Source organism: Molossus molossus, unplaced genomic scaffold, assembly GCF_014108415.1.
Source record: "Molossus molossus isolate mMolMol1 unplaced genomic scaffold, mMolMol1.p scaffold_m16_p_22, whole genome shotgun sequence".
In the NCBI taxonomy this organism is placed as follows: domain Eukaryota; kingdom Metazoa; phylum Chordata; class Mammalia; order Chiroptera; family Molossidae; genus Molossus; species Molossus molossus.
The window spans coordinates 23,119,278-23,136,451 of record NW_023425358.1 but is presented as its reverse complement, the minus strand read 5'-3'; the positions used below and the strand labels follow the sequence as shown (position 1 = coordinate 23,136,451).

The 17,174-nt window shown below is 55.7% G+C and overlaps 1 protein-coding gene across 1 annotated transcript in view; it reads right to left on the bottom strand.

Annotated features, from left to right (window-relative positions):
- Window positions 1–229: 229 nt before the first annotated feature.
- The window catches only part of MN1 (MN1 proto-oncogene, transcriptional regulator), a 44,548-nt gene continuing 27,603 nt past the window's right edge, over window positions 230–17,174 (bottom strand). The window contains exon 2 of the mRNA XM_036276856.1: window positions 230–413. Coding sequence (XP_036132749.1) covers window positions 232–413 — 182 coding nt within the window. The 3' untranslated portion in view covers window positions 230–231. The remainder of the gene's footprint in view (window positions 414–17,174) is intronic.

Sequence of the window (17,174 nt, the reverse complement as noted above, 5' to 3'; positions counted from 1 at the left end):
CAGACAGAGTTTCTCTTTTAAAAAAAATTTTTGAGGTTTTTTTTTTTCCCCTTTAAATTAACCCTTTCCAGTCCATATGCCACTAAGCAGGTACCAATCTAGAAAATAATTCAACCACTCAGCCATAGTGGCCCTTTCAAATTATCAGGGGGTAGGGGGTCAGGGTGAGGGGAGAAGGGAGAGAGAGGGGGGAGGGAAGGGCCTGGTGGGGGAGGGGGCATTCTTGTCAATTCAAGTTAGGGCGGCCACGAATGTCCCGAATCTGTTGGAAATATCAGAGTGCAGGGACCGCCAGGTGGGCACGGAGGCTCGGGCCTTGGCATCACCCACGTCGTCTGTGCAGTGGACAGACAGGCACTGCAAGTGGCTGCCGGGCTGGGCTGCTGAGGCCTTGTTCGCGGGGAGGTCGTGGGCTGCAGAGAAAGAAGGAAGAGAGGATGTTAGCACTCGGCTCTGCGGGAGGCCCTCGTGGCGGTGTGGAGGGCGCAGGGGGAGAGGCGGGAGAAGAGAGGCGGTGGCCCCGCCCCCTCTGCATGCCGATACACCACGTAGAGACCCGGGGAGGTTTGGTTAACATGACTCTGCTGTGGCCTCTGATCCGCAGTGAGACCTCAGCCAAGGGAAGGCCTCCTCCTACCAGGTCACAATTTTGCATCCTTGGGAAACAGGATTGTCGGACAGGATTAACTCCGGGTTTGAGCATCTCTGATGAACTGGACCTAAACAAAGTTGGGGTGGTTTCCTAGAGGAGGGGCATCTAAACCGGGCATTGAGAGATGTGTAGGAGTTCATCAGATGCAGCGAAAGGGTGGCAGGGAAGATGGTCCAGGCCCAGGCCACAGCCTGTTCTTCGTCACCTTCCAGAAAGACATTTGCTAAGGGTCTACTATGTGCTGGAAACTCTCTTTTTTTTTTTAGGGAAAAACTTCCCCTCAGAGCAACTGTCAGCCACTGCATGGTAATAAATGATACTTTGTATTTGTATCACAATTGTGATTTTTTTTGTTGTTACAGATGTTTCTCCTTTTTTACCCCATTGACACCTTCCTCCCCATCCCCCCCTACCCTATCCCCGGCTTTGCTGTCCATGTCCATTGGTTATACGTACATGCGTATAAGTTCTGTGGTTTATCTCTTCCCCCCACCACCACCCCCTCTTCTGAGGGTTGTCAGTCTGTACCCTACTGCCACGTCTCTGGGTCTACCCTATTCCTCAGACTGTTATGTTCATTATATTCCATGAATAAGTGAGATCATGTGGTATTTGTCTTTTTCTGCTTGGCTTGTTTCACTTAGGTTAATACTTTCCAGGTCCCTCCATGTCGCCTCAAAGGACAAGAGATTTTCTTTCTTACAGCTGCATAGTACTCCATTGTGCATATGTACCACAGCTTTTTTATCCATTCGTCTACTAATGGACACTTGGGCTGTTTCCAGATCTTAGCTATTGTAAATAGTGCTGTTATGAACACGGGGGTACATATATTCTTTCTGATTGGTGTTTCAGGCTTCTTAGGGCATATTCCTAGAAGTGGGATCACTGGATCAAATGGCAGTTCAATTTTTAATTTTTTGAGGTAACACCATATTGTTTTCCATAGTGGCTGCACCAGTCTGCATTCCCACCAGCAGTGCACTAGAGTCCCCTTTCCTCCACACCCTCACCAACACTTGTTTGATGATTTGTGGAAACTTTCTTAACAAGGTGCCAAACTGCTCAGAGCAGTAAAGACTAATGCCCTCTGCCCATCCCCAACTGCTGCATGAAGGAACTCTGGGGGAGGAGGGGGAGGGAGTCTATTTCCCACCTGCCCCCTTAGCAAAAAACCCCTCCAATTCCTTCTCACTCAGTCACACAGCATCAGAAACAACACAGATCATAGTGATGTCTGGGTGAGACACACTTGAGGGGAAAGGTAGTCTGAGAGCCATTCACACTTAAGTATGAATTAGACTCAAAGAGAGTGAGAACTGGGAGTTCTAAGGCAGGGAGGGAATGGAGCATTTGGGAGGACTGCTGACTTACTGCCGCCTGGTAACCGATGCTTCTGTCCTGAGACCTACTAGACATCGACAAATATTCTCGACATTCCCCCTTTCTACAGCCTGACTCTCAAAGAGGAGAGATGACCTGCCCAAGGTCACACAGCCAGCCGGGAAGGGGCACAGCTGGGTTTGAAGATGGGCTGATGGTGAATTTCTGATGGAGCTGGGGGTGGGGGCCCAGTTTGGGCCAAGAGAGTATACCCAGGTACTGAACTCTACAGCTGGCCTGCCCCCCTCACACTGTGCAGGCCCAGCCGGGCCCCGTGCCAGGCAGTGGTCACCTTGGCTCTCTCGCTCTCTGGGATTGAGAGTGGGGCCTCCCTCGGGAGCTGAGAAAATCCTCCAGAAGGGCAGGCCCAGGTAGCCAAGGCCAGGCTGTGACTAACTGGGTCCGCGGCCCCCACCCTGGAGTTCTACAGACACCTCGCTCTGGGTGCTGGGAGGTGCCGGGGCTGAGGAGGGAGGTTCTCGCCTTTGCTCCTTCTTCATTCATTCCACTAATATGTCTACTGCGTCCCTACCATGTGCCAGGTGTGGGGCTAGCCCTGCAGATCCACCAGCAAACAAGGCAGACACTGTCTTCATCCTCCTCCTGCGGCGGCCAGGAGACAGTGTCATAGCACAGTCATTTTGGAGCCACAGACGGGGGCTTGAATCCCAGGCCACCACTGTGTGGCTAGGTGCCTGCCACTCCCTCTCTGGGCCTCAGGTCCTCGTCACTGGAGTGGGGGTGGTGTCATCTCCCTTGGGGCCTTGTTATGGCCTGGTAGACAGAGAGACCCCCAGACAGGGCTACTGGGACTATCATTAGTACCTGGGGAGGTCAGAAAGCGAGGGGTCCGTCAGCCATCTAGAGCCCCCAAGCCTCGTTCCCCTCCTTGGAAATGGCCAGATGGACACATTCCTGTCCGTGAAATTAAAGTCTTTGCCCCATTTCACAGGAGAAGCTCGGGTGGTGAGCCTGAGGCTCCGTAGCTGGTTGGTAGTGGTCAAGCTGGGATGACACTAACGCCACAGCCAAGCTTCCCGGGGAGAAGGTGACGCAGAAGTGAGTGGCGTCGGGTTCAGGGTCCCCTGGCACACAGCAAGCCCGGGGTTCCAGCAGTGCGGACACACGGCCTTCACGCCTCTGCTCCTGAGTCCACGCTTGACTCGTCCCAGTGACCACCCGCTGCTTAGCACCCCCAAAAGGAATTCTGTTCCAAGCACTGACAGATCTGGCTGGGCCAGAGGGGTCGCATCTGCCAAAGAGAGCAATTCTGAAAGAGGTTACGTACTTCGCTTTACACACATTGTCTCCAGGAGCCAACACGGCAGGGTGTGTGCCCATTTTACAGACAGGAAGCCAAGGCCTCTTGCCAGTGTTTGCACTGCTAAAGAGAATAAGACCCAGGCCCAAGCTCCTGCCACCTGGGTCCCTTGCTCTGTGGCTGCAGCACCGGGAGGGTGTAGAGGCATCAGCGTTTCCTGAGCTACAAAGAGACTTAGAGATGCTTTCACGACCTGGGTTTGCTGAGTGATGGTTCCAGACAGATCGAAATGGCCAAATTTCCCACAGATACTCTATTCCCAAGTCACAGATGACTCAGAAGCAAGCGGTGCGCCAACACCTGAGACAGTAGCTCTTCTCACGTCGGGTGGATTGAGTCAGCACACAGCCGAACACTTTCCTGTGTTGTCTAACCATCCCTCAGCAGCCCAGCAGCGGAGGGGCCCTTTGCCCCACTTTAGAAGGGGCCCCAGGCTCGGAGCAGGTGCCTGACGTCACAGAGCACGGCCCAGGATTCCCCAGCCTCTTCCTGGGGCGAGCAAGAGAGTTCGGTAGCCACGGGGAATATTTTTAAGAGAGAATATCATTCTTCAGTTCTTGACAACCCAAGCATGACCAAACTCATCCTCCCGCCGGATTCATTCCAGCTGGGGGGACCCAACACGCCCTAGGACCGCGGCTCCCTCGGGCTGCAAGTGGCTGCGATAAATCAGTCCTGCGGAAGCCGCCTCGAGTCGGGGCCTGCCCCCCGCTCCCGAGAGGCCCCCAGTCCCCGCTCCTGGGGCGGCAGGCATGCAGGGCCCCCCTCGCCAAGCTCCCAGGGCTGGGGGGAGACCCTGGAGTTCCTCGGCGCTGGCACAGGCAGACACCAGGGAACCGATGGGTGTTGTCATGTCTTCCACTTGTTAGCTGTCAGCCTCCCCCATCAGACGGGCTGTGCGGGGGAGGGGCAGGCTTGGTATGTTCAGTTAGCACCCGAACACAGCAGGCACTCAGCTGGGGCCTGTGCCCTGACTGTGAAGTGACCCTTATCCCTAGCTGGTAGATAGATGGGAAGACAGGCTCCAAGGGGCAGGGAGCTGTCCGGGGACCACCTGGGGCCAGGTGGCACCCATGAGACCTGCTCTCTTTCAGCCCAGCATTCCCAGCAGTGGGCCAGGCAAGGTGACTCCTGGATCCCCCATCCTGGGCAGCTGGCCCCTACCAGCAGGGCCTCAGTCTCCTCCTCTGTCACAGGGTGGTGGCTCCTGGCTGGCCCTGTGCAGCTCAGCTCGAGGAGACCATCAAGAGCTGCTGATGCCATGAGGTGTGTGTATGGGAGGGGTCAGTCCCAGAGGGAGACAGGGGTGTCACCAACCCAAAATGCATCACCCCAGCGGTGCCTCACCCCGTGCAGGCAGTACAGGGGCCCAGGCGAGGGGCTCTGGTGAGCAGGATGGAACACCCGCCCAGCAAGGAAGGACATGGGGCAGCTTTAAGGACACCCTCCTATTGGCCAGAGGGGCCACATCAGTGGCCACACGGGGCAGAACTGGAGCCCGGATGCCCCGCTCTCGCTCCCCACACAGGCCCTCTGCACTCCCCCACGTGCACGAGTCCTCCTGACCCATCCAGCCCCTTCCCGGCACCCAACCCTCGCTGGTCACCACAGTTCTTTTCTCGGTCACTTTTGCCACCGACTTTGTGTCCCTCTGTGGAGGTCCCAGCCACCTCCTGCTCACCGCCCTGCAGTCCCAAGACCCGCCTGGGATCTCGCCCTCCGCGCTTCTCCACCCACCGGGGACAGTAACCTCCACGAAGGGAGCGCGGGAATGAGGAAGCGGTTCCGTTGCTCGGACCGGGGTCAGCAGGGTGGCACCTGCCATGTGTGGAGCCCAGGACTCTGCTCACGTCATCTGGGCTCTCAGAACGTCAGTCTGAGAAATGGGGACATAACGGGACTGGCCGGCATGGAGGCAGTTAGGAGGATTCGGTGAAATGATCCAAGGAAAAGCTTTCTGCCTGGCACAGAACGCGCTCCTGCCCGTGCTGGGGCTGGTACTGCCCTGCGCTGTGGTGACCAGCCTGCAGGCCCAAGTGGGGACCCGCAGGGCCGGCTCAGTGACCCCTTTGCTGGCCACGACTGGGGTGAAGGGAGAAGGGGAAAGACACCCATTTGTTTACCTAGGGACATCTCGTTGTTAAATTCAGTTCTGGAGATGTCACCCACCCAGGGAGCCAAGTTTTCTTCCTTTCTTTCTTTTTTCAAGTCAGCCAAACAGGCCCTGTCAGCACCTTGCTCCTCACTCAGTATTCCTGGGACCGGGTTCCAGTGTGGGCGAGCCACGTGCTCAGGCGAGGGAAGCTCGTGGGGGGCAGCTGCTGCCCCCCCGGTGAAGTGTTGCGGCCACTGCTCTGTCCTCACCCCTCATAATTCCAGCCTGGCCTCCCCTGCCCCCCACCACCAGAGGGAAGGGTGGAGGTGGTGGGAGTCAAAAGTGGGCTCCAGCCAGCACCCAGGTCAAGGACCCCCTGGGTGCTAATCCGGGGGGCGGGGGCGGCCTGGGCAAGGTGTCATCCTGGGCTGTAATTGGGGACCGACTCCACGGGCTGTTGGAGGGTTAAGCGAGATAATGTGGATGAAGACGAGCACACGATGAGCCCTCAGAAAAGGTTTGCTGCTCTTGGGATTGACGCTCACGATTCTGTGACAGCCCGGGGCTCTGGAAGCAGCCAGAGCTAGTGTGCCAGCCCTGCGCTACGGGCAGTTCTTTGTCTCCGTGGGTGCCAGGGCCTGCCCCACCCCCTGCCCTCCGAGACTGCGGGTTGGGGGCCAGGGTGCAATCCCAGGCAGAGCAGGCGAATTAGAATTCCATGTGTATTTTTAACTCCCAGCTTATGTAAGGAGCAGTGTGGGCCCCAGAGCACAATAGCGATGACTCGCCCCGCTCACCCTCGCCGGGTTCCGACAAAGGGAAATGTATTCTGGTTTTTCCTTTATTTGGACCTGACCGGGGGAGACGCTGGTATCTGTGACAGCTGCCACTCAGCTGGGGGCTGGGCCGCTGGACCTAGAAGCAGAGGCAGGCCTGGAGCCACAGGGCCGGGCCACATGCTCCAGCTCCTCTGTCTGCAGCCCTGCAGCCCCTTGGGTCTCCCAGACACATCCATGTCCCCAGACCTCGTCGCTCCTGCTCCCCATCTCCAAGAAAGGCTAGGCACTGCGCCCAGGCAAGCCCTGGGCACTGAGTGTCACCCTTCACTCTTCCCGATGCCCCAGAGTCCCAGCACCAGGGAGGGAAGAGGCTGCCTCCAAAATCCACCCACTTCTCTCCTGGTCTGTTGTCCCCGCCCTGGTGCAGGCCCCACTGCCTCATGCCTGCGACAGTGGCCTTGCCACTGTCCCTGCTTCCACGCTGGCCCCCAAGCCCATTTTCCCCCGGGAGCCAGGTGAGCTTCCTGAAGCACCAACCAGAACAAACCTTCTCCCCTTAACCCTTCCATGGCTCCCCAGTGCCCCCAGGATGAAGTCCCTGGCTGCGCACGACCTGGCCTGTTTCCCTCTCAGGCCTCCAGCGTCATCTCTCGGGGCCCCAGCTACAGGGTCCCCCATGGCAGCCCTGATCCTCCCCACCTCCTCACCTCTGGTCCTGACGTTTCTTCGGCCTAGAACACCCTCCCCTCCTCATCCCTGCTGACTGCTCCGTCCTACCTGGCTGTCAGCCCTGTGTCAATGTTTCTCCAGTGCCCCTGCTCTGAGGTACATACATGACCCCTCCCTGCTCTCAGGGGCATCCCCACCCCACCCTGTCTCGTTGGCTGTAGGAATGTGCCGACACACCTCACCCTGGCAGAGGGGTGTCCTGAGTTCTGGGCCCCTAGGCCACAGGCTGCGAAAGATGGAAAACATCATGGGAGGACCTTGGAGTAGGACGGCCAAGGTGTATCTGGGTCCCTAGGACGTTTTCCCAGCAGGTGACCTTGGGCAAGTCACAGTCCCTCTCTGAGCCTCAGCTTCCTTCTCCACAAAATGGGATAAGGGTGGACCCAGCTCCTGGCTGAGTCACCTGTTTCTAGCATACGAGGTAATGTCACCAGCTATCAGAGCAGAGCAGAGTCCTGCCCAGTGGCGAGCAAAGTCACAAGGCTTTTTCACACAGCACTGAGGCCTGGCTCCAATAACCCTCTGCCGGGGGTCTGGGGGAACCGGCCCCCACACCCACTGGAATCCTTCAGGGCTGCACCAGCCCGAGGAGGACCCCGCCCCAACTGCCTGCCCCGGCTCTGTCCTTGGGCCACATGGTACATGGGACTGGCTGACCCGAGGCTGAGGAGCAGGAACAGAAAATCCAAGTTAGATGTCAGGCAGCACAAAGAGGGTCTGCACAGCCACCAACCAAGCAGAAACAGCAAACCCAAACCCCACTCAACTCCTCCCCCACACTCAGAGCTTTGGGGGAGCCCCGACTCTGCATTCAGAAGCCTAAATTCAAATCCCACCGCCATCTGCATTTCAACGCTACCCTTCACCAGCTCCGGGACCTTGGGCAAGTTCAACCTGTTGAACCTCAGTCTCCCCACCTGTAGAAGTGGATGACACACCCTCCCGGGAAGATCAGAGAAGCCGGCCAGGATGCCCAGGTGGCTCCCAGCTGGCTCTCTGGTCCCTGACACATGGTAGGCACCTGGTACAGATTTGCTACATGTTTTAATAAATGAGACCTTTCCATCTCAGCTCTTCACCTGCTAGCTGTGTGACCTCATGCAAGTCACTGCCCCTCTCTGGGCCTATTTAGTCTTCCCCAACATGACTGGTGGTGAGTGGATGTACAACCGCCCTGACTCTTTCTATCCCTCAGGGGCAATGAGATTTTACGTTCAGTGGAGACAGGAGGTTGAGGCCCTCCCAAAGCAAGGGACACCAAGATGCCTTAACCTAAGCTCCAAGAACCAGCACCCAAATCTCTAGGACAGGGACTGAGGGCTGGCAGCCTGAGTGACACCCCATCCGGGCATTTCATAGGGGCCAGGGGACTGGCCCCTCCTCGGCCCAGCTTTCTGTCTGCATCCCCGAATCCTTCTCTGCCTTTCCATCAGCTTCTAGCAACGGTGACACTGTGACAACTGGGAAATGGAAAAAGGAAGCTGACCACATCTCTACGCCTGTCAGTTCCAAAGATGTCACTGACCTTGGGCTCCCTACCGGCCAGGCTTCATTGACTCTCATCAGATCACCCCAACACCCAGGGAGAGGGCCCCCAACACTCCAGCTCCTTTTACGGGACGGTAAACCGAGGTGCAGGGAGGGAGCATCACTGGTCCAGGCGCACAACTGGCCAGGGCCAGAGCCAGGGTTCCTCCCAGGTCAGTCTGATGCCAAAATGTGTGGTTTTATCAAAGTCACATGAAGAAGTAAAACGTCATGGGCCCAAGCGGGAGGTCTTACCTCCCCCTGCTCTCTCTCCATCTCTGTCTGGTCCCCAACCCCATCCTTTCTCAGTCTCTCTCTGTGTCTCTTGTCCCCTCCCTTCCTCTCCTCCCCACTCTTTCTCTGAGATGAACGCTCTAACTTTTTGGAAAAGGCCTGATGCTCACCAATGAGACAATAACGAGCCGGCGACAGAGTAACCAAAGACAAACCCGAGGCCCGTCAAGTGCTTTCGCCGTGGATGCTGCATGAATGTCCACGTCAGCCCCATCTGACGGGGCACAACACACGGCCTGTGCGAGGGGTCCGGGGGCGCAGGGAGGGCCCCCATCAATGATCCAACAGGGTCCCACGAGACCGCCACCGTCCCGGGGCCCCACCAGGTGAAGAAGAAGACTCGCACCAGCCGCGAGGGCAGCTCAGTCTGGGGGAGGCTCAGCCAGGCCCCGGGAAGCCCTGGGAAATTAATTGAAGCTGACTTGGCTGAGGGCAGCTGTCATCTAGATTGAGAACTGGCCGAGGCTCCACTGAGGCGGAGCAGCAAGGGCATCTTTGGAACCAGGCGGCCAGGAGCTGGGGGCGGGGCCTGGGCTGCGGTGGGGGCTGAATTCCCAGCCCTTCCCCAGCCCCGGAGGAGGAGCACGCAGGGTGGTGTGTGCGGACAGAGTCCACAGGACGGGCGGGCCAGGCCCCTCACCCCAGCCTCAGCATGAGTGGACTCCTTCTCCCGGCCCCTCCAGCCACGTGGCCAGTGACCTGTGACAGATGCAGCCCTGCGCACCCCCGGGCCACTCCCGGCCTGCCTGCTGCTGAGATGTGACAGGCTGGGGGCTGCGGACAGACCCCTCAGCCTGCACCTTCCTCTGATGGTGTCCACAGTGGTGCCTGTGCAGAGGGGGCATTGCACAGCGAGTCCAGAGCACCAGCTTTCAGCCTCAGCTCTGGGGACGTTAACTTCCCGAGCCTCGGTTTTCTCATCCATGTAATGGGTATGAAGACAGTATATTTCTCACAGGGCCATTGGGAAGGTCCAGCGATAATGTAAACAAAGCCCTTACCACCCTTCCAAGCACCAAGGGCACCCCAGGAAATATACTAATACGGTACTTATATTTGAGATTCTCTCCACCCGTTTCTCGTATAGCCCCTCCCACTCCGTGTTTTTTCACCTCTCACCCCCAATTCACCTCCTTGGCCTTGGACCCAATGCTGGGTGGCCCCAGGAAGAGCACTGTCCCTCTCTGATCCCCAGTGTCCTCACCTGTACACCAGGGACAACCTAACACCAAGGCCAATACCCCCTGAGCTCCCAGCCCTCTGCCTGGCATGCAGTAAGCCACTCAACAACTATGTTTATAAAGTAAGACAAATATACACACACGTTTCTGTAGAATTGAAACCAGTGCTTTCGGCCCATTGGAGAAATGACCAGACTCTGTGACAAGTCTGAATTTTAAAAAATAAGTTTTTGAAGTTTTGGGTGGAGGTTCTTGGGGACATCTGCCCTGCTCCGTCACTCCTGCCTTGCAAGGGGGGGATGGAATGCCTGGTACCCAGGTGATGCTCAGTATCCTGTTCCCATAATTACTCCCCACACTGGGCCTGGGGCGGCCCCTAAGGAGGCAATGGGCTAAGACATTACACCCGAATGTGTGTCCTTGGCCGTGCGCTGGGCTCTGGGCTCAGAGAGGCGACCCTAACTCAGAGCTCCCAGCCCAGGGGAGAAATATTCTGGTGAACACATAACTGCAGAACACAGCATCACTGCCTTGGAGCACAAGGCTTCCCTGTGGCACAGGACCCAGGGGACAGGCGGGGACCGGGGAGATCTGCGGAGTACAGGACGTGCCAGGCGGGGACTGACGGACGAGTCCACAGCTCTGCAGTGAGAGAAGCCAGGCGGGCGCCCTCCAAGCCAGTGCGACTATTTTGGAAGAAGAGTAAGAGGCCAGCCCAGGGACCCTGATTTGGGGCCTGAGGGGACACGGAGGGAGAGGAGACAGCAAAGCTCAAATGGCGTCAGTCCTGGAGGACTGAGGCCCCAGGAAGGAATTTGGCTTTGCTCCTCCAAGCAAAGGGGTGCCAGGGAAGGCCTCTGAGCAGAGGAGGTACCTCGAGAATCTGTCAAAATGAATAAGAGATTTGCTCCTTATCCATTCTGGCTTTGGTGCAGGACACCTGACTTAGAAACACACTCCCTCGCCTGGCCAGTGTGGCTCAGTGGTTGAGTGCCATGCACCAAGAGGTGGCCGGTTCGATTCCCGGCCAGGGCACATGCCCAGGTTGTGGGCCCGATCCCCAGTGGGGGGCAAGCAGGAGGCAGCCAATCAATGTTCTCTCTCATAGATGTTTCTATCTCTCTCTCCCTCTCTGTTCCTCTCCCTCTAACATCAATAAAAAGAAAAGAATTTTAAAAAGAAGAAAAAAACAAACACACTCCCTTATTGGACAAGGTCCCTTGTGCTCTCCAAGCAAGTAGAGGGTCAGAGATCCACCCCTACGGGTACAGTACTCTGGGCTCCTGTCTAACTGGGCCAGCCATTCCTCCCTGGCAGCTTCCAAGTCAGATGCCCACAACTCAGGTCCCCAAGAAAACAGTGTCTGATGCCTATAGCTCGGGTCCTACTCCCAGCCCTGCGAGCTGGTAGCCCCTGCAAAGGCCTCCACCTCTCTGTGCCTCCACATCCCTGCCCCCCAACCCCTGCACAATGGACATCATCATCGGACCCTGTGCATTAACATCAACGAGTCCTCTCTGAGGCTACAGGTGGGGAAACTGAGGCACAAGGAGGTACAGAGATGTGTCCCAGGTCATCCAACAGTGCACAGAAGGGTGGAGGGCAAGTCACTTAATCTCTGCAACTCAGTTTCCCCATCTGTGAAATGAGACCGGACACCTACTGGGAAGGGTTGCTCGGACAATGACATATGACAGCATTAACAGTAACAGATAACAGAGTTCATTCCTATCACGTGTTCATTCTTTTAAACCCACTAATTCCTCACAAGAACCATGGCAGAAAGCGTCTATCCTCTTAGCCTCATTTCACAGAACAAGGCTCTGCCAGGTTCAGCAAACTTCTGACCAAGGGTCCAATCTGGCCCACCACCTATTTTTATAAATAAAGTTTTATTGGAACACAGCCATGCTTACAAGTTCACATTTTATCTATGGCTATTTTTGCACTACAGTGGCAGAATTGAGTAGCCCCAAAACCTAAAATATTTCCTATCAAGCCCGTTATAATTTGCCTAAACCTGAGGCTTAGAAAGGTGACATCACTTGTCCAAGTTCACACAGGTAGGAAGGAGCAGCCAGAAACCCAGGAGGCACTCAATACACATGCTCCCTAGAAATGTGTTTAGGTACAAACCACACTGCACAATGGACATCATCATCGGACCCTGTGCATTAACATCAACGAATCCTCTCTGAGGCTACAGGTGGGGAAACTGAGACACAAAGAGGAACACAGGTGTGTCCCAGGTCATCCAACAGTGCACAGAAGGGTGGAGGGCAAGTCACTTGATCTCTGCATCTCGGTTTCCCCATCTGTGAAATGAGACCGGACACCTACTGGGAAGGGTTGTCTATGAACATTCGCACTGTGACCCTTAGGAATCGGAACTGTCCTCCCCGGTCACTGTGGCCCTGGTCCTCCTTCTCCAAATACAGAAGAAACCTCCCCTCTTTCTACTTAAAAATCATTAAAACATTGATTGGGGAGTGCAAGGGTTGGTGTGCATATATATATCAGTCCAGCATGTGTCCACAGATGTAGCTAAAGAGGGAAAAGGTGAGCTTCCCAGGGAAGAACAAGTTGGCTACGTGAGAACAGAGGAGCTGGAGCCCCCAGAGTTCACTCCTTGCATGGCCTCCATCCCCCTGACTCAGGGAAGGACAGAGTGACGGGCAAAGTGGGCGGTGACAGGCGGGGCAAGCCCTGGAGCTGCCCCAGGGTCTCCTCACTGGCTGACCTCCTTTATCCCCGCAACAGCCCTATGCGGGCCAAGGTCACATGACTAGTAAGTGGAGAGCCAGGATTCGAACCAGGTCTGTGTGAATCCAGAGCCTCTACCTTCTTATCCACCAGGTAGTGTCTGCCTGGCCTCAGGGAAAGATGTGAGTGGGGCAGAGGGAGGCAGTCCGGGCCTGGAAGAAGCTACCCGGCACTCCCTTCGAACAGCAGAGAATGAAGCCCCGGGCTGCCCCCACATCCCAGGGTGCGGCAGGTGCAGCCTTGGTTTTTGGCGGAGAGGTGTGTCTGCCGCAAACGACGCCCAGCTTGCTTTCCTCCTCTACTCCGGGAAACTGAGGCCCAGCTCTGCCGGCAGCTGGCTGTGTGACTTCAGGTGCATTGCCTGCCCTCTCTGGGCTGCCACCCCCTCCACAAGCAGCAGCAGTCCCCGCTGCCAGGCCTATGACTCTGACCGAAAGAGGCCACCCAGGTTGGTGTTCGCCACCCCAAATGATGCTGTAAACTAACTGGAAATATTGGCTAATGTCTACCGTGTGGGTAGGAGAGGGGACTGGTTCATCCCTAAACGTTCCCGCTGGGCCTGCAACTGCCCAGAGTACATCTCTCGGGTTCACCTGGGAAGGTGGGGTTGGGGGTAAATGACTAAATCGACCCTGGCCTCACCTGTCAAATTTTCCCCGAGGTATGGGACATGTCACATTTTGCAACACCTACCCGCCCCCCCCCCCGCCCCCCCGCGCCCCGCAGAAGGACTTCGCAGATTTGGCCTACGCTTCGGGTATGGAGCAGCAGCATTGAGACCCACTGCCTCTCCTCCCAGCAGGTTCGACAGTGACGTCCACAGTACGCTGTCACCACACTGCCGAACCACGACTGTTACTTGCTTCACCCAGCCGACTCCTCCACAGCCCCCTTCCCTAGGTCGGGCTCTCCAGACCCCTCGACGCTGTAACGCCTGGCGCGTACCCTGACTTCCCACACTTGTCCTGCTCTCTGCCGTAGCCACGGAATGTGAGATCCGTGAAGTCAGGGGCCTTGTCTCTCCTGTTCACCCCCGTGGTGCTGGCACCGGGAAACAGGAGGCCCTCCACCGATCTCTACGGACTGCATCAATTCCTGGGGGCGGGAGCCAACCCTAAAAAACCACTAACATAAGGAGGACTCAAAGCACATCCCCGGGGCCTCCGACAACCTGAACGGGGGTCCTCAGGGCTTGCTGGGCGGAGAGCATGACTTCATAGGGGGGCTTGCTCACCGCCCCTCCTCACGATTTCCTGACAAGGGCACACCTCTCACAGACCACCCAGAAACCGAAGAATCATATCTACCGACTCTCTACAACCCTGACTCGACCAACGGACTCTGTTCAAAGTCCTGCGTGCCCGTTTTGGTTAATCCTTACCAAAGAATATTTATTCATTGATTTATTTTTTTTTTTAAGAGAGTGGAAGGGATGGAGTGAGAGAGAGCAGGGAGCATCGATGGGAGAGAGATACATCCATTGGTGGCCTCCCACACCACCCTGACTGGGGCCAGGGAGTGAGCCTGCAATCCAGGTGTGCACCTTGATGGGGAATCAAACCCGAGACCCTTCAGTCCACAGACTGCTGAGCCAAACTGGCAGGGCTTGTGCAAAGTGTTGAGGTTAGCACTCTCCCGGGGTATTTAGACCCTGCCACCATGTGAAGAATCTCCAAGAAGCAAGTGTCTAATAGAAAAATTCGAGGAGTCAGTTGACAAATGCCAGCGATTTCCTCCTACCCAAGGATGATGACCCAGGGAGCTCCTCCCCCATCCAGTACCCCACCCCTAGTGACCCTGAGCCTGGACCCACTGGGATGAGTTTTAAGTTGACACCAGGCATGGCAATCAGTTAAATTACCCTCCATCGCTCTGACAGGGGAGGGAACCGCGTCCCAGACATCTAAACATCTTATGTGTACCCTGGATCAGGGCCTCCTGCTAACCTTCAAGGGCAGGGGCCATTATTCCTTTTTTGTTTTCCTTAAGTGTTTGTTGTAGCATTTTGTTTGGCTGGTTGCGTGTGCACATGTTATTCCTTTTTAAAGGCTGCAGAAACAGGTTCAGAGAGGCAGGGTGACCTACCTAACACCACCCAGCTAGTGAGCGACCCAGGCAAGATGAAGCCGAGTCAGTTTCCAAAAACCCTTCTCCTTCTGCACATCAGGCGGGGAGGGAGGGGGGGAATCGGGGAAAGAGAGAAAAGGAAGGAAGGAAAGACTAAAACATGACCCTCCCCTCCCCAAGACTGTCACTCTGTCGCCTCCTCTCCCAGCCCTGCATCTGGAAACACCGGCCTTTTTCCTAGGGCGCCCGGGTGAGGAGGAGCGGGCTATGTGTCCTCGACCGGGGTCATCTGATTCAGGGCAGGCCTGCCCACTGCGGGGTGTGAGCCCGGGGGGCCCTGGCGAGGTGAGCAGTGCAGTCGGGAAAAGCATTCATCTGCCCGTGCAGAGCTCACCTGCCCGAGAAGAGACGGTCCCAGCTGTCTGGGGGCACGACGGAGAGGTGGCCTCGCCCTGGCCGTGTGGCTCAGCTGCTTGGAGCATGCACGAGTACACCGGAAGGTCTCGGGTTCAATTCCCGGTCAGAGCACATACCTAGGTTTCGGGTTCGATGCCTGGTCAGGGTGAATGTGGGAGGCAACCCGCAACCGATGGATGTTTCTCTCTCACATCAATATTTCTCCCCCGCCCACTTCCTCTCTCTCTCTCAAATCAGTAAGAGCATATCCTCGGATGAGGTTAAAAAAAGAAATACAATTCAAAGAGGAATGCCTCGTGTCTGTTGTTAAGCAACAGGCTTCCCCTCGACAGCCCACCCGGACCCGTAGCACGCTTGGGTGTAACAAGCTGATGACCGCAGGGGTCCCCTGAGCTCAGGTTCTGTGAATCTGGAACTGGGCTGTCCAGCAGGGCAGCCACTAGTCACGCGTGGCTTTTCAAGTTTAAATTTTAAATGAAATGAAATTTAAAAATCAATTCCTCCCTCACAACTAACCACATTTCAAGTGTTCAACAGCCGTCTGTGGCCAATGGTTACTGTGCAGATACAGGATATCATCACAGAAAGTTCTATTAGACAATTCTAGAATTAGACTCTCCAAAGTGTCTCCAAATCTGCCACGACTCCTTGTTTTCTTGCAAAAGGCACGCCCCACCGTTTAAATAAGAAGGTTCCATAGATGGAGGGAAATTTTGGTCTGGAGGAGCCACAGGGATCATCTTTGTTAGGATTATCAACCACCTGGGACTCCCACCAAAACCTACTTCCTCTTGAACCCCCGGCAGACATGGCTTATCAACTGCAGCACTTCCTCCCACGGAACCCAGACACAGCCTCAAGTCTCAACACAAAGCTCCAGGCAACACGGATCAATCCAGATTAGCACTTGACAGTGAATCTGTAAATCTGACCTCGTCCAATCACAGAGGGGAGGCCCCGTGAAGTAAAGTGACTTGCCCAAGGTCAGATGACGAGGCCAGGCCAGGATTAAAACCCGTCTCCTGCCTCCTGTTCTCCCATCGAATCTCATCCACTAAGCCTCCGGACAGCCAAAGTTCACGAGCTCAAAAGAGAGCCCTGGAAATGCCGTGACTGAAGACTATGGAGAACAACGATGATAACGGCAATAATAATAACGACCGTGCCTATTTATTGATCACCTGCTACGTGGCCAGCCCCAAGTCTCAGTTTTCACCAGTATCTCCCTTTATTCTCATGACAACCTACAACATACGCGTTAGTATTGCCGTTTTCCTGATAATGAATAAAAGGAAATTCGAAGACCCAAGGGGACCCACCCAAAGTCCCATAATCACTCAGTGGCGATCCTAATCTGACCCTGACAACCGGCGCCCACAGCACTCGGTGCTGACCACTCAGAGTTTCACAGTCCTCACCCCAACCCAGGGAACACAAGCCCTAGCTGCAACCTACAAGAGCCCCCCAAGTTTTCTCCGGCCAGCACAGGAGACAGATCCCACCATCCTTTGCCACAAGGTGGGGAAAACGTTGTTGGGTGTAACCTGGATTTCAAAAGCACTAAGAGGAGGAGGGGAGAGACCCTCACCACCCACCACTCAGTCAGTACTCAGAGTCAGAGCCTTCAGCAGACAGTCAGTGGTTCAAAGGGCAGCGATTTCCAGGTGGAGAAACTGAGGCTTAGGGAAGAGAGCACTCTGGCTCCAGACAGCAAGCTCTCCAGTACCCTGGGGCCCCCCAGAGGGAGAACCACATCGGTTCTGGCCCCACCTTCGCCTGTTCCCAGCTGTGTTATCCTCAGTCTCCCTGCAATGAGGGTAACAGGTCCTGCCTTGGACAAAAACTACATACCAAAAAAAAAATTTTAAAAAAAACAGGAAAGATGCTGTATAACCGTAAAAAAAGAATGATTATCATCATCACCCGAACTGCACAGTACAAATATTTAAGAATATTTAACTTATTC